Below are 17,973 nucleotides of genomic sequence, written 5' to 3'. Positions count from 1 at the left end.
TTCTTAAAATTTACCACTTTGCCATCCTTCTTAGTAATTTAAATTAGATGTTTAATTTCAAATAAATATAGTTAAAAAATTATTAATCTAATATTTGAAATCATTATATATTTGGAAAGGGCTCGTTGAGATCTTTAAAATGAAACTAAGATTAATTTATTTTAGTATTATTATAAAATTATTAATTTTTAAATTAAATAAATAAGTATCAGACATGAAATTTTAAATACGGGGATCTATTTAACTTGCTCCATAAGAAAATACAAGCATAAATTATAATATTTTAATTACATTCATTCGTTGCCGTGCTTCTGCCATAAATGTTCAATTAGTGCGTTTCGAAGCATAAAATGAGCTTCCCTATCTTGAATCTTCCTATGTCGATCAAGGAATCGTTGGAATCGTTCGGCATCATCAATATCTATCTCTTCAGGTTTTGAAATTTCATCATGAACAATAATCTATGGTTCTGCATCGCGTTCATCCTCCACAGTCATGTTATGTAGTATAATACAAGCAGTCATTATGTCGTGTAGTCTCCGCTTGTCCCAAAAACGTGATGGTCCCTTGATAATGGCAAATTATGTTGACTGATCTCAGTAAGATCATTGATCAAAGTGAACGTGCTTACTATCAACAAAAAAAAAGGAAATTATGAATAGAAAGGAATATAGAGCTCCATCATTCGACTATGGATTTTCCTCCAGAGGGCCAAGAGGATTTTCTGATCTTCTTAGAGGAGCTGTAGGAGGACAAAACGAATATGAATTTCCCACTGGAAATCAATGAGGATTTTCTCAATTTGCGGAAGAAGCTGGTTCTGTAGGAAGAAATGAATATGGTGGTTCTTCGAGAGATCGGGATGGAACCAGTAGTTATAACGATAATGACCTGCCAGAATTTTAATTGTCTCTTATCATATTTTATGTTTGAGGTTTATGTTTGCGACTTATGGTATGTTGTATTAGAGGTTAATATTTGCTTTCTTATTCTATCGATGTATGCTTTCACTGTTATTTCAGAATTTCTTCTTTTATGATATGTTGTATTGCAGTATTAATATTGAGTTCATTTTAAAGCTCTCATCGACACCTTTATAATGTTATAATTTTTTTTCCCAAATAAATTATAAACAATGAAATTATTAACGTAAACTATATCCAACATTCTTTAATTTATATGGCTTTTTTTACAAAAAAAATAAAAAGAAAAACATTTAGAGAGTGTGGGTTGGAGCAACCCTCCAAATTTTACCCTCCAAATTAGAATATTCTTAGAATATTCCAATTTTGAGGGCCAAATTTGGAGGGTATGGTTGGAGATGCTCTTAGAGCAACCCTCCAAATTTCACCCTTCAAATTAGAATATTCCTAGAATATTCTAATTTGAAGTGCCAAATTTGGGCTAAATACCCATATTGGTATTTTAATTCAACCCCATTTGCCAAGAAGGTATTTTAAATAAAAAAATCGGCGTTAAGGCATTTTAATTGATTAAAATTATCAATTAGGTCCTTTTTCTCGTCGGCGACCACTTTTCCGGCGAGAACTTGTCACGTGCGTGACACGTGATGACTTAATCTGTGTTTTAGCTGATGATGTGGCTCGGTTTGCTGATGTGGCTCGGTTTTAGCTGCTGATGTGGCTTAATCACAATTTAAGTCCAAAACGAACCAACCTGAACCCTAAAAATTTCAAAACAAAGATCAAACTTCCACGCATTCACTCCAGATCTCAGATCCAACTCAATTATCTTACCTTTACCGCTAACAGAAGCAGCCAAAACCCCCGATTCCAGGAACTTCTAGAAGAAAACGCCATGGGAATTCGGTGAGAAGAGAGTGAGAAGACGGAGATCACTGCAGACTAGATTGCCGCCGACGCGGCCATGGATCGATGCAAGAGAAAGAGGTTCTATTTATACGGTAATTTCACCACTAATTTTTCGCTAATTTTTTTACCAATTTTAGAAATGGGGGATTTTAAAATGCATCGACTCTTATTCTTCCTGCCACTGCCACGTCAGAAAACCGGTTGAATTAAAATGCACGTGACGAGTTCTCGCCGGAAATGGTCGCCGACGAGAAAAATGACCTAATTGGTAATTTTAATCAATTAAAATGCCTTAACGCCGATTTTTTTATTTAAAATACCTTCTTGACAAATGGGGTTGAATTAAAATACCAATATGGGTATTTAGCCGCCAAATTTGAAAGGTATGGTTGGAAATGCCCTTATCCCCGGTGCAAACTTCAAAGTTTTGCTGTCTGTCAGTGGGCCGCCATCATTTCATTTTTTCTTCCCTTTCCCTTCACTCTTCACCCATCTTCCTTTATTTTTTTTTTTTTTTTTTTTTTTTTTTGTCCTTTTTTTTTTTTTTTTTTTTTTCTTTTTTATGCTAGACTCATTTTATAAGATACCACTACGCTCGAGCCCAGTTTCATTCTAAATGGCCTCTTCCTCGTCCTCCGCTTTCTTCTCTCTTCTGCTTCTGTTCCTCTTGAGCTCTGCTTCACTTATCTCTGCGGCCCCGGAGAGCGCTCTCGTCACCAGCCTCCCCGGCTTCAATGGGTCTTTCCCTTCAAAGCACTACGCTGGGTGCCTCTCCATCTGTCGACCCATCTCTTTATTTTTACATAATTCAATCATCTGCGTCCTGATTTTTATTTATTTTTTTAATTGGTTTTTTTTTTTTTGCCCGCCTTTAAAGATATGTGAGCGTTCATGAGAGTCATGGGAGGAATCTGTTCTACTACTTTGTGGTATCTGAAGGGAACGCATCAAAGGATCCTGTTGTTCTTTGGCTCAATGGTGGCCCCGGCTGCTCTAGCTTCGATGGATTCATTTATGAGCATGGTGGCTTTCTTTCTTTCTTGAAATCTTGATCCAACTCAACGAATGAAATGAAAAGTATGAGAAACATATATTTGTTGGTTAGTGGGGGTTCATATCTTTGTTCGTATGTTCAGGTCCATTCAATTTCGAGGCCGGAGAAACGCCGGGCTCAATGCCAAAGCTGCATCTCAATCCTTACAGTTGGTCTAAGGTAAAGGGGAAATCTTCTTCTTGTTGTTTGTTGTTGTTGTTGTTGTTGTTGTTAACTTTTCTTTTCTTTTCTTTTCCCTCCTTTTAATAAATCTGTGGCTAACTGAGAGGTGGATTGCGAATTGCATTTCCTAGGTTTCAAATATTATATATTTGGATTCTCCTGCTGGTGTTGGGCTTTCTTACTCGAACGATACATCCGATTACGCTACGGGAGATCTTAAGACAGCTTCCGATACACACAAATTTCTTCTGAAGGTGAGATGAACAAGAATTAGTTTGATGCAGCGCACTCCTTAGGTTCAAAAAAAGTCTTTATTCAATTCTGCATCCTTGTTGGATATCAGTGGTTTCAATTGTACCCCGAGTTTCTTGGGAATCCTTTCTATATTGCTGGCGAGTCGTATGCCGGGGTGTATGTACCGACTCTTGCAGCTGAAGTGGCAAACGGTATGCACTCGTTAAGTACCCTTCCAATATAATTCGGTTACCATTTTCTTAACCGTTACATTGTTGGATCTCATTACAGGAATAATCGCTGGTGTAAAGCCTACACTGAACTTCAAGGTGAAATATTAAAAAAACATTATGAAAACACACCAGACCTTTTGAATTTTGAACCTATAAGGAGAAAATGAATAGGGGTCTTCTTGGTTAGAACTTTGCTTATATTTGATGCAGGGCTATATGGTGGGAAATGGGGTTACTGACGAGCAATTCGATGGGGATGCCCTTGTGCCATTTGCACATGGAATGGGTCTCATATCAAATGATCTGTTTCAGGTTTGTGACTTTCCTTTCTGCTGAGATAGGATTACAAGCTGTGTGTGTACTGTCCTGTACCTTCTTTACGCTGCGAGTCCTTACATGTTGCTAATTGCAGGAAGTTAATACTGCTTGTCAAGGAAGTTATTGGAATCCCGTAAATGAAAGCTGTGAAGAGAAGTTGAACAAAGTTGACTGGGTAAATCCAGCTGTTTATGTACTGATATCTACAGCCTTGAAGTTTCATCTAATTAATTTTTTGAAAAATTACCATTTCCAGGAACTTAAAAACATAAATATCTATGATATTATTGAGCCATGCTACCATGCTCCCGAAATAAGATACCCATTAGCTGATAAGAGCAGGCTACCTGCCAGTTTTAGAAGGCTCGGAGAGACTGAGAGGCCACTTCATGTGAGGAAAAGAATGTTTGGCCGGTCATGGCCTTTGAGAGCTCCAGTCAGAGCTGGACGTGTTCCCACATGGCCAGAGCTTGGAAGCACTTCAGTTCCATGCACAGTAAGCACAAGAAACATTTTTTTTTCTAGTTTTATAATCTTCTTCTGTTCTTTTGTCTTCTTAAAATGACAGCTAGCATAAATTCCTTCCTCATCAAAGTCACAGTAACCTGGTTATGTGATTGCAGGATGACCAAGTTGCTACTGTATGGTTGAACAATAAAGATGTGAGAACTGCAATTCATGCACAGCCGGTAAACTAGATATGTATATGACTTTCTTTATTTGTGCTTTACTTTAGCTGACAAAAATTGATTGGTACCTATCATCTGATGAATAGGAAAATGCAATTGGTGAATGGATATTATGTACTGATAATATAAATTTTAATCATGACGCTGGAAGCATGATCAAGTATCACAAGAACCTAACTTCCCTAGGATACCGTGCAGTTATTTTCAGGTATGTCCTGTAATTCATTCCTCTAGATGTAATGCAATATTTATTATGTTATGCAAAGCATTCATTTTAAAAATGCTGATCACATTTAGAATATCATGTCAGAGTCCTGCGGAGAAGACATGTCCCTTGCTACTGAACCCAATCACCCATCACATATACATAGCGCAATCTATTCTCATTTACAGCAATATAATCTTCTCTATAGTTAGATATATCGGTGTTTGTAGAGATAATTTTATGTGTTTAAAGGTTAATTTTGGTTTCCTTCTCCATAAAACGAAGTTTTTGGACAATTTTATGTGGTCATATTTGCAGGATTGTATATTTGAAAGCTAATGAGTTATCAATTGAGAATGTAATTCAGATTTATTTAGAATGTATACTATCAGATGGTCATCATTTCATGCTTGCATTTTGACAGTGGTGACCATGATATGTGTGTGCCTTTTACTGGAAGTGAAGCATGGACAAGATCACTGGGATATAAAGTTGTAGATTTATGGAGGCCATGGTATTTTAATGACCAAGTTGCAGGGTATTTTACCTAACCTTTTTGCTTATCACCCTTTCAGTGTACCTTTGCAAATAATTTTGCATAAATCTTTATCCTTAACTACATTCCCCATGGAATCTTTCTTTAATATACTGATATGGCAGTCACTTCTTCCAAATCCACTTTCTCTACTAGCCACACTCCTCATATTCTCCTCTGGTCTCTGGATCTCATACTTCACTCATAAACCTCAAATTTTTACTATTTACTTGTGAACTTCTATATTTGTTGCAGGTATACTCAAGGCTATGAGCATGACTTCAGATTTCTTACCATAAAGGTATGTTGCTTTCTCATTATATTCTCCTTGAAGTTCTATAATAGACGTACAAGTGATTCCAACTGTTAAAATTGGTCTGCTACCACCTTCAGTGTTGGTGTTCTAGATAGGATTGTTAGCACCTCTTATCCTTTTGCTGTTAAGGGTAGTATATTAACATTATAAAACACTTTTCTGAAAGAAAGAAACTTGGAAGCACATCCAGCGAGTTGTAACAGGCCATAGTTAATGGGGACCAGGCGGAGGGCTTCAATTCGGAGGTGAGAAATCACCAATAGTTTGGCGGAATGACGTGGGAATCCAAATGAACACTAACTGTTTGTACTCTTTGCCTGCGAACAGTAGCTGGTACAGCTGTTTACCCATGAACGATGATCCAATTTTGGGGGGTTTAGTGTTTCTCAGATATTTTGGCTTGAGTTGGATATTGTGGATTCCTTTGGATGGAGTGATCGAGAAAGATAATTGAAAGGAGAGAGGATTATGATACATTCTAGGCCTCACAACTAGGGTCACACCCTAAACGCGTGCCGTAGAACAAGCAATTCACATGCTTACAGAAATTTCTCATACTTAGTTTTTTTATTCATCAATGCATATTCTTCATGGAGGATTACAACTTTATTTATAGGAAAAAGTAAATCTAGAAAACGAATCAAATCCTAATAAAAGGGAAACAAAGATAAAACTCTCCGAAAAAATAAAATGTTGAAGATCCTAAAAATCACAAATCCTAAGGAAATGTTGCTTAAAAATAGAGATTACATCAAATATTATTCCAATAAAAACATTCTAGTAAATCATAAAATCTTTTGATTAAAAGACCACGATCGTCCTGCATCAAATCTCCACTTGTCAGAGAAAACTTGACCTCAAATTTTATAGTGGGAGAGTGTAATGTTTAGTTTGTCTAGTGGAAAACATTTTGTTGCTGTTGAAATTAATCCTGAGTGAAACTAGAGACTCTATCAAGAGCTCTGTTGGCCTCTTAAATTTATACTAAGAGCAAATAAACTTGTGTTACATATTATTAGGAATATGCTAAGAATATGCTAAACATATTCTTAGCATATTCCTTTATTGAAACTATTTTGTTGTTAAAAACATTTTGTTGTTGTTGAAATTAATTCTGAGGGAAAGCAGAAACTCTATCTAGAGAGAGCTCCGTTGATCTCTTATAATTATACTAAGAGCAAATAAACTTAGGGTACATATTATTAGGAATATGTTTGTTCGCGTCGGAAATCGGTTTCATTGCTTTTGAGTCCATTACTACTTCAGGCGTAACAAGGATTCAAAATAAAAGAAAATTTAAGTCTTTTTATAAGACTTTCTTGCACAATGAAAATAAAACAGAGAGATTTCCTAAGAACGCACGCAGAGATCGTTTATCGGTCTTCTGCTTGCGCGTGATCTTTACTTATGCCGGGGTTAATCTGTGGACCACCGAACGATCAGATCTAGATGTAGATTTCGTTGCCTCATGAAGGAGACAAGAAACTAAAGTAATTATCTCGGCAACAGCGAGATAATTATTCTTCTCGAGATCACAACAACGGTGCAATCTCAAGGAAAGAACTGGGTTGTGGATCTGTTGAACTCCTCCTCTTTATGCTGATGAACTCGTCTAGATCTCTTCCTCCTCTCTGAAATTATTGGCTCTTGACTCTCCAATTCGGCAAGGTTTCACCGAGGCTCTCGAATTCCAGATCCCTGCAAATGAAGGCCTTAGGGTCATATTTATAGGCTTCAGAAACCCTGTTTTCGGATAAGAACGGCCGATTCCCTCTTATCTTCGGTTACAACCACTTTTCTACGTTCTAGAATAGCTTCAGATTATTTGGAACAATATCCCAGCGAATCACGACGGTTAACGGGCAAAACAACCTCAAAACAATATTTTTAGGCCTGGGAGGCTGTCATACTGTCTCGGCCTTGGCCTAGACAGTGGGACTGTCTCGGCCTTGGCCTGGGGCACTGTTCAGGCATGTCCTGGTCATTTCCGTTGTATTTTACTCGTCCGATCTCGGAATTACATGATTCAAGGTGTGTCAAAAAGCTGACGAGGAGCTCTACAACCTCCCATGGGTGGATCACATATAGGGAGAACGAGACACAATGGGCGCTTCGTCTCTTGTAAACGAAGTGTAACTCCCGATCGGATCGTATCTTTGTTATTCCACTATTTCGCTGTTCCGTACGGTTCGTTGACTCACTTCATGCGCTTGTCGACGTCGGATAATCCTCTTTGATTCAGATAATGACGTTCATCGTCTTCTTGCTGCTTCGAGCTGCGTACGGGAACCCATAGGTAATTTTTAATGCCTACAGATACCCCCTCCAAAGTGTTTCAGTCTCGTTTCTTTTATAAAAGAGCCTGAAATACTTCGGATGTGATAGGCCCCACCTTCAGTAGGTGTACAAGGACCTGTAGTTAACTTCGGTTCATGACTTCTTTAATTCCCAGTCTATTCAGTGCCTTGTTGAATAGCTGAAATTTTTCTAGCATTGCGTTTATCGTCTGGCCGTTGTTGAAGTCTCAAATTGAAACTGATGAGTTGGTTTTAGCTCGTGTCGTTGAGTTGATTTTGAACTATCTTCATCGGAAATTCATATCTAAACTTTGGAGTTGATCGGAGGCTGCGCGTTGACCGTTATTGCCATGCGTTGACCGGAGTTGACCGGAGGCGCGTTAGCATCATTACAACGTGTTGACCGGTATTGACCTGAGGCTAACTCTCATCATAACGCGTTGACCGACGTTGAATTTCATTGTAACGCGTTGACTGACTTTGACTTGAGGCTACGCGTTGACTATCATTGCAACGCATTGACCGGCGTTGACTTGAGGCTAACTCTCATCAGAACGTGTTGACCGGCGTTGACTGGAGTCTACACAGTTTAGGCTCTTAAGGCATTAGAGCGGGGAGGACCAGTTTATACTTGTGTGCTCCTGGGAGTTCCGGGACTCAGTTTAACCTCATGTACCCATTAGAGGTTCAAGAAGACGCAGTTTATACTCATATACTTATCGGAGTGCACACCGCTCTCATTTGGCTTGTTTTGCCATTATGATGCCGAAGTCAATTAAGGCTTGGATTTTATTTTTAAGACCAAAACAACCATTTGTGGGATGAAGAACCCTCATGTGGTACGCACAGTAATTTGGATCCGTAATCCTCTTAGCTTCCTCCTGATCTTTAATAGGTGGTAGCTCGATTTTATCGTTGGCGACAAGGTACTTGAAGATAGTTTGAACTTCCTCATACTGGAAGGAGTACTCTTTTTGGAGTCTCGGATCCGAAGTCCTTCGTTGTTTCTGAGGTTGCCGTTGTGACATTTGATTTGCATCGACAGTAGCTTCAGGTGTGTTAACCGTCGACTGGCCTTTCTCGAGCTTCTTTCTTCTGAGGAAGCGCTCGACCTGTTCTCCACGTAGTTTTAATTCTTTCCAGGTGGTTGATGGGGCAACCCCCATGACTTCGAGGACATTGAGGGAGAGATTGTGATGGCAGGTCTGGAGTATGAACTCCTCTGTGATCAGATCTCGGCAATTCATCGCCTTATTCCGGAAGCATTTGACGAAGGTGTCAACTGACTCTCCGTCCTTTTGCTTTTCATCCAGAAGAGCTCCGATCGACACTTCGGTGTCATCGTCGAAGAAGTTGTTGAGGAACGAGCTTTCCATATCATCCTAGTAGTTGATGCTCCCTGGCTTGAGATGTCGATATCAATCGAAGGTCGTCCCGCGAAGGGTGCCCACGAATGACCGAATTATCAGGGGTTCATTCCCGGAGATCACTCTTAGGTGGGATCTGAAATAAATTAGGTGCTGAGTGGGTGAACATTTCTCGTCAAATGACGTGAAGTTAATCGGGTTGTACTTCGTCGGGTACAGGATTGAATCCCACTCTCTTGGATATGAGTACGGAATGCCCGTTCTCCTTACTTCTTAAGCGGACATTAAGGCATTGACCTTATTCTCTAGCTCTTTCATCATCTCGTCGTCGTCTATATCTTTCTTCGAAGGATGTTGAGGAGAATGAGTTGGACCACCTCCAGCGTTATTATTGTCGATGGGACCACCCCCAGCATTTTTTGTTGTCGGGAGGGGTAACTATATTGATATTCTCCTCCACTTTTGAATCATTGTCTACTTGATTAGTAGTGTAACGACGACTGGATTCACCGCACTGGTTTGATAACTCTTGGAGTTGTTGGACATGTAAATCCTTGACCCGTTGCACGACCTTCTCCATTTCGATTTTAAAATCTTCTTTCTGTTTGGCCAAGGCTTCTTGAAAAAGTTAAGTCACTTGTTCGGTAGTGATCATGAATACTTCTCGAGCTCGCCCCATGCTAGACATTTTATTGTTGGAGGCGATTGCGGAGCAAGTATCTGAAAATTTATCTTCTGAAGACAGTCATTCGTGCATCCTCGGGTAATCCTCATTTCCGACGGCTTCTAGCTGGAGCCAAGACATTCGTTGGGCTATTCCTGAATTGACTTTTCTTCTCGGAGAAAAGTCGAGATTAGTGTCACTCAAAGCGAACACTGATTTTCCTTTGTCAGCCATGTTGATGGTGATTTCTGGGAGTTCGTCTTCTCGAATGGCCGATCTTCTTTTGCGAGAGCGTCTTGATTTGGGTTTTGACGTTTCAGCGGAAAGCTTTCGGTATACCGAGACTCTTTATGGAGCTGTCTTGGGGCATCTACATTCTGATAATACTACCATGATTAACCTCTCACAAGGACAGTGAGAGTCCGTTTTTGGGGTATTTTTCTTTCGAGACTTACCCCCAACCCGATAGTACAACTCATCGGCGTTGTGGTCGGAGCAACCTATTGGCTGTTTATCAGGTATAACGTCGTCTTTTGCCAGACATATTTTATTCTGAATAAGCAACGTCTTGTTGGCGTTTGCAGAAGTCACACGTTTGGAATCACACATTTGTGAGGGTGAAACCCTAACGGGCTCTTGGCCTTCTGTACGCACTCCCAAACGGACGGTTACAGGAATAGTCTTGTTGGGAGGTCGTGTACAACCCCCAGCCTGAAGAGTCGCTCGAGATTTGTTCATCGGTCCTAAGCGTTCTTTAACAGGAGTTTTGCCTCGATCTTCGTGTAGAGGATCCAGACGATTCTTCAATAGAATTCTGAATTTGGAGAGATCCACACTGTCGTAGGGCTTTGTCGGAGGTGCGCGAGCAGGAGGAGCGGGATCTGAAGTTGACGAAGGCTTGGGAGCAGCCCTAGAGTTGGAATTGAATGAGAGACACGAGTGGTGTCTCTTGTCGGATAGAGGCGATGTTTTGGTCTTCGGCACCCAAACCTGCTTAGGTCTTGGTGGCTCTTTGACCATCTCTTCTTTTTATAACTCTTGTATTTTTCGCACAAGGATCCGGGCATGCGTAAGAACTGTGCAGCGTTTTTGGATGCGCTCCTCGAGAGTAGAACGGGTTCGTTTGTCATGAACCCATTTGTTAGTCAGCGGTTAGGAGGAGGATCTCAGTGCTTGTTGTGGCGACGGCTTAGCCACTTGGCGTTTTTTGTACTTTAAATCCGTTTGGTAGTGGATTCCATCCATCTGCTCCAAAGCTTTGACGAATTGACGGGCAAAACGTTGGCAGCTCCTCTGGCGAGCCCTCTTCGTCAGCACTAGTGCGCCCTCGACAGGCAACTCCTTGACCTTTGAGGAGTTATCACGAATGTCAGATCCGGATTTTCTGGAGGCCGGAGAGGAGGTTTCAGCAGCATTCGGGTGAAAATTATCACCCTGGGTCTTCAGATCTGAAGACCAACGAACCTTTTTCAGGGAAGTGGTCCTCCTACGCTTGCAGGGAGAGGAAGATATAGAGGAGGAGGAGACGTACTCCTCAAACTTCTGTTGGTTGAATTCATACTCGACCTCTTCATCCACAGGGATCTTGATCAGCAGCTGCAACATGACAGCCTTGGTAGCAAGGTTGTTGGCTCCTACTATGGTTGTCAGCGTATTCGCGTCGGAAATCGGTTTCATTACTTTTGAGTCTATTACAACTTCAGGCGTTATATGGATTCAAAATAAAAAAAATTAAGTCTTTGTATAGACTTTCTTACACAATGAAAATAAAACAGAGAGATTTCCTAAGAACGCATGCAGAGATCGTTTATCGGTCTTCTGCTTGTGCGGGATCTTTGCCTGTGCCGAGGTTTATCCGTGAACCACCAACGATCAGATCTAGATGTAGATTTTGTTGCCTCACGAAGGAGACAAGAAACGAAGCAATAATCTCGGCAACAGCGAGATAATCATTCTTCTCGAGATCACAACAACGATGCAATCTCAAGGGAAGAATTGGGCTATAGATCTGTCGAACTCCTCTTCTTTATGCTGATGAACTTGCCTAGATCTCTTCCTTCTCTCTGAAATTCGTGGCTCTTGACTGTCCAATTCAGCAGGGCTTTACCGAGACTCTCGAATTCCGAATCCCTGCAAATGAATGCCCTATGGGCCATATTTATAGACTTCAGAAGCCCTGTTTTCGGATAAGAACGACCGATTCCCTCTTATCTTCGGTTACGACCACTTTTCTACGTTCTAGGATAGCGTCAGATCATTTGGAACAAATCCCAGCGAATCACGGTGGTTAACGGGCGAAACAACCTCAAAACAACATTTTTAGGCCTGGGAGACAGTCATACTGTCTTGGCCTGTGGCACTGTTCAGGCATGCCCCGGTCATATCCGTTGTATTTTCCTCGTCCGATCTCTGAATTGCGCGATTCAAGGTGCGTCGGAAAGCTGACGAGGAGCTCTACAACCTCCCATGGGTGGATCACATATAGGGAGAACGAGACACGATGGGCGCTTCATCTTTTGTAAGCGAAGCGTAACTCCCGATCGGATCGTATCTTCGTTATTCCGCTATTTTGTTGTTCCGTACGGTTCGTTGACTCAGTTCATGTGTTTGTCGACGTCGGATAGTCCTCTTTGATTCAGATAATGACGTTCATCGTCTTCTCTCTGTTTCAAGCTGCGTACGGGAACCCATAGGCAATTTTTGACGCCTATAATGTTAAACATATTCTTAGCATATTTGTTTATTCTCTCAATCATATCTCTAATATCTCTCAACCATATATTCCTAATATAACTATAACATCATAAATCTCCATAATGTACTTATTAACACATCCCCTCAATCTGGAGCATGTATAATATACATGTCCAGCTTGTTATAAACAAGATCTACTCAATCCAATTTGTAATATGACTTCAAAGGTTGAAATCTTGTGGTTGACATTTCTCATCAAAATTGTCATCATCTTCTAGTCTTCTACTTAAATGTCTTCCGCCACAAACAACCTCAACCAAACTCACCAAATGTGATGCGTCGATCTTCCTCATGGATCGACCAAACAAAACAATCATTTTCAGGGAACTACCGGACAAACGATCCTCAACAAGGACCCACCAAGAAAACCATCCTCTTTAGGAATCTATCGAACAAATAATGCTCAAAGATTCATCAAACAAATTATCCTCCGCGGGATCTAACAAATGATCTTTCTTTAAGGATCTACTAAACAAATGATCCTCTCAAGGATCTAAAAAACAAATGATTCTTCTCGTGGATCCAACAAACAAACGGCTCTATTTAGGAATCAACTAAGCAAACAATCATCTTCACGGATCAATCAAACAATCCTCTTCATAGATTAACCAAAAAAAACTCCTTATCGGTGGTCACCATCTTGATGTCTATGTGCACGCCCTCATCAGACAATGCTACAATCTTGACTATAACAAACACCTACCCGCTAGTATATCATTGTACCCACTTTTTCTTCTGGGAAACTACTTTTAGTAATACTAAAAAATAGTTTGCGAGGGGTTGTTAATTATTGGTGTTAATTCATTTTTTTAGTCCCACGGCACTTGGAATACTAGAACTACTCTTCCTTTTGTATAAGCACATCAATACAATGAAAGATATAAGCCCTTTTCTTTTGACGAAATTACGAAATCAGCATTTAAAATAGACCCTCTTTACCAATAAGGTATGTAAAAAAATTCCATCTTCCATAGGATATTTTATTTTGGCCCCCTTTATCAATAAGACATTTTCTTGCTACCAGCGAGAATTTAGGCAAGTTAATTTCTTCCATCCCCGTAACCCCTCAAAATTATTAAATCTGTATCCAAAATTATTGACATTCAAACAATAATCCTCTCATTCTTGCTCTCTTCACTTCCATCATCACAACTATAACTATTGCAACATTCTAACATTAAACCCTCTGAAAAACTGACCATGTCTTTAATCTTCGGAAAGCTATGGATTTTGGACAACATAATGAGTTGGGTTTCAGTAAAGACATCAAAAGCCTTGAGCTTTTGCATTACAGAACGAAATTTTTCAAGCTACAAGCTATCACTGAGCAGGTCATCGATGATCATTCTCCCGACGTTTTTGGGCAAGAGAGAGCAACTCCTTGTTGGGCCTTAAAACGGGCTTTGAGGATGTGATGAGAGATGCGTGGAGATTGAGGGAAGTTGAGAGAGCAATGAGGGCAAACCCTTCCTCCTCTCACCTTTTCATCAGATTGATACTTTAGTGTGCCGTTTCAATAGCTTTGAGAGGTACGGGGTTGGAAGAAATTTCCTCCTTGGAATTCTCACCTCCGGTGAGAAAAATGATCTTATTGTTAAAGGGGACCGAAATAAAATACCCTACATTGCCGGAGTTTTTCCTAGATGGGCTATCAGTAAATGGGGTCTATTTTATATACCAATGTGGTAATTTACCACTTTTCTTCCAAATGCTCTAAATTTAATACAAGCTTTGAAATTTCATTAAAGATGAATAAAACAAACGCATTAATGTCTCCAAGTCCAAATTTAAACTACTTAATGCATAGCATAACGTTTGATTTTGGTTCATACATACTGTTTTCTACTGGTTGATGCATTTAATTCAACATTGCTTAATATACACACTTGAGACGTGGTCATCTGCATATTTTCATTTAGATAGTCATTGTCAGTCTGCATATATACTTCCTTTTATTTTTTCATGGACTTGGGTATGATGGTATACAGGGATCAGGCCATACCGTTCCTGAGTACAAGCCGAAAGAGGCATTGGCTTTCTACAGCCGTTGGCTTTCTGGAAAAGCCATTTGAATGATATAAAAGATACACAAGTAATAATTTTTAATTATCAGTCCTGAAGGTTACGCAATCATGTTTAGGTGGTCTGATAGTTGTCATGGAGAATGAATAAGCTCAAAGCTTAACTGTTTTTGAATATGATGTCTAGGTTATTGTATGGAATTGTATATGAGACAAAATTTGACAAGGTTTAATGTTTTATTGCACCATTCTAATACTGTTGGTAATGTTCTTCTTTTAGTGCTTTTTGACACTGCCGACTTTCTTTTTTCATCCCACTGTTAATGAATTTTATTAAAGTAGTAGTGGGGTAAAGGTTCTACAATCTTTTTATATTTCTTTTGATAGTAGTATTAATGTTCATACTATTGTTTTGGGGTTGTTTAGAGCAAAGGAACACATTCACGAGTTTCTTACAATGGCAAGGTTTCAAGGATAGCATTCTCCTGGGAGTTGAAATTCCCTTGTATCCCAAGTAAAACAAGCTTAAAATGATATGCTACGCTATTATTCCATGACTATAAAGTGTACATAAATAAACAATCTTAATCCAATACATTTCTCTGAAGAAAATAATATTGTACAGAGTCCTACGAATATCGATCCTATACATCATCATCGGCCTGTTACAACACGGACTGTTAAATCCTTAATGCTATACAACTCTTTCTCAAGTGAGGAAGAACTTAGTTCAGATGAGCCTCTTGTGGATGAGAAGCCAGGTTTTTCTGGCTGAGGGAGTGATAAATCAGAGCTATCAATCATAAAAACAAACAGATTGCATGGGCAGTCTTGAACACATAAAAGTCCAATATTTATGCATCTCAAAATTTGGGTTTGGAAGAGAAAGGAATCAATTGTTTGATCAACCAATTTAAGGTATCTTCCTTCATTGCATAGCTTCCATATCTGAAGAAAACATGCAGAAGTAACTTACCTTAATCATGTATACAAACAACTTGCATAAAATCGATCTTTGATACTTGCATTTCCTAAGAGAGGTGGGATTGAGAGAGGAATAGGGCCCTATTCTTTTCGCCAATTATAGTTTCAAGTACCAAAACCCCATAACTGTATACGTCAGATTTCACTGAAAACATACCATCCATCACATACTCAGGTGACAGGTATCCACTGCATACCTTTTTTCAATAATATATGCGAACTGAAAATAAAGTATGTTTTCCTCAATTGTGTTTGTGTTTTAGCTTACTAAGTACCAAACGCTCTTATCTTAGTCATCATCTGATCACCTCCTAAAATCCTTGCCATCACAAAATCGGAGATTTCAGGATTCTCATTTCTTTATCAAGAAAAGTTACTTGCTTTAAGATCCCTGTGGATGACTCTAAATCTGGAATTTTGGTGAAGATAAAGAAGTCCCCAAGCAATGTCTGCGATAATATGAAAGCGTGTTTTCCAATCCAGCAATGATGCTTCACCTCTATGTGATTCAGTTCTCATGTGTCAGTAATTTACGGTTAAATACTTCCAAATTTATATCTAAGTATCTATTGTATTACATGGATATAATGAAATAAAAAAGATAGGGTAAACAACATATTGAATAAAAAAGCATCCAGACCTTTGTTGGGCATGTATTCATTCATACATGAGCAATGTTTCTTGACCGTGAATGCAGTAGGAAAGAAGGTGAACGAGATTCCTATGCTGGAGTTTGGCAATGAGCACAACCTCATTCTCAAACTCTTCAAATACCTGTAAAGAGTTTTAAGAAAGCTTCTTTACGGCAATTTCTAGCCCTACACCAAGTTTACCCTAGTAATCAAATCATTAAAAAAACTAACTTAATTAAGAGGAATATCAGAAATAATCAACTTGTACAAATTCACTGTTTTGTAAAGTTACCTTGTAAACAGGACCAAATCAACTCTTTCCAAGCAGGTTTTCAGCGAAAAGTTGTTGGTTGCGACCATCAGACTAGCAAAGTCGGTCATCGGATGCTCTCCATCCTCCGTTCCTCTAGTATTTTCTGAAAATATCACACAGAAGAAGCTGCATCTTTGCTGAGGTAGAAGTTTCTGATTTCTGTAGATATGATAATTATCAAGACACCTGGTGTTAGGCGTGTCCATCCGGGTCGGCCCGGCTCGAAAAACCGGGCCCGGGCCGGGCAAAACCGAAGCCCGGGCCTGGACCCGAGCCTGAGCGGGCTAAGCTCTGGGTCGGCCCGGATTTTTAAACTTTTATTTTTATTTTAAAATCTCTTTAAATTTTAAAATATACATAAAAATTACAGAAAATGCTAATAAAAAACAATAATATTATTAATAACTTGAAATGACATAAATTACAAATACAAAAAATTATAAAAATGAAAGATGATAAAATAACTTCTTTATTAATAATCGGTAAATCCTTTACAAGTATAAATTTATTTCGGAATTCGTCGCATCACAATAGATGAGTACATCCCAACTATAAATCCTTTACAAGTATAAATTTATTTCGGAATTCGTCGCATCACAATAGATGAGTACATCCCAACTAAGTTGGCACCTACACACCTATATCACTATCATTTGCAACTGTTTTTAAAATAATTCATTATAAATTTAAAGTTAAGAAATAAAAATTACAATTTGATGAATATTGTTTAATCTTTATATCTATCTGCTAGTCCCAACTCTTTAAATTTATCTCTGATTCCAGCCATCCGATCGATGCCTGCGTTCTCTTCTCGTACATCCACCAATCTTGTAAGCACGTCACCGCTTGTACAGTATACGGATCTAAGCATGTCCTGTGGTCGTCGATCAAACGTCCTGCTATACTGAAGGCGGATTCCGAAGTTACCGCCTGCACTGTTAGTAAGTCACGAACCATGGTGAAAAGTATAGGATATGAAACTGATCCATATACTCTCCACCATTACAAAATATCTAAAGCATTTCCTTGACATTTAACTAAAAAAACAGATAAATATTCATCTATTTCAGAAACTTCTAATGATGATCCAAGTTCAGATCCACCTGTTAGCTCAGCTACCATTGCGTACCTATCAAAACTAACACTTTTACCTAGGTCTGAGCTCGAAGGCGTCGAAGCTATAGACTGTTGTGCAGCTACACCATGTTTAGTTGTATACTCATCATATAAGGTTTGAAAATAATTTCTAATAGCTAAATGATGAGAAATAGCAGTAAGGATGGATCCATCATCTAAGTCTATAATCTGTCCATCATATAATGATTGTAACAAACTTCGAATGCTAATATCCTTCAAACATAGA

The 17,973-nt window shown here is 39.1% G+C and overlaps 1 protein-coding gene across 1 annotated transcript; it reads left to right on the top strand.

Annotated features, from left to right (window-relative positions):
• Positions 2,385–14,964, top strand: LOC109831237 (serine carboxypeptidase 1). The gene is made up of 14 exons (XM_020398572.1): positions 2,385–2,597; positions 2,710–2,855; positions 2,969–3,045; positions 3,180–3,302; positions 3,392–3,494; positions 3,574–3,611; positions 3,726–3,827; positions 3,928–4,008; positions 4,090–4,329; positions 4,457–4,522; positions 4,609–4,730; positions 5,152–5,265; positions 5,518–5,563; positions 14,649–14,964. The coding sequence occupies exons 1-14, from the start codon at positions 2,449–2,451 to the stop codon at positions 14,730–14,732; spliced, it is 1,491 nt and encodes a 496-aa protein (XP_020254161.1). The 5' UTR covers positions 2,385–2,448; the 3' UTR covers positions 14,733–14,964.

This window comes from Asparagus officinalis, chromosome 2, assembly GCF_001876935.1.
Source record: "Asparagus officinalis chromosome 2, Aspof.V1, whole genome shotgun sequence".
Classification (NCBI taxonomy): domain Eukaryota; kingdom Viridiplantae; phylum Streptophyta; class Magnoliopsida; order Asparagales; family Asparagaceae; genus Asparagus; species Asparagus officinalis.
Note: the sequence above shows the minus strand (reverse complement) of the source record. Positions and strands in the feature narration are given on the sequence as shown.

Bases quoted from the DNA above. Each gene is read 5' to 3' on its own strand.
- LOC109831237 (XM_020398572.1), top strand. From the start codon at position 2,449: ATGGCCTCTTCCTCGTCCTCCGCTTTCTTCTCTCTTCTGCTTCTGTTC. The intron at 2,856-2,968 runs GTGGCTTTCTTT...TCGTATGTTCAG, and splicing joins TGGATTCATTTATGAGCATG to GTCCATTCAATTTCGAGGCC. The intron at 4,330-4,456 runs GTAAGCACAAGA...ATGTGATTGCAG, and splicing joins GCACTTCAGTTCCATGCACA to GATGACCAAGTTGCTACTGT.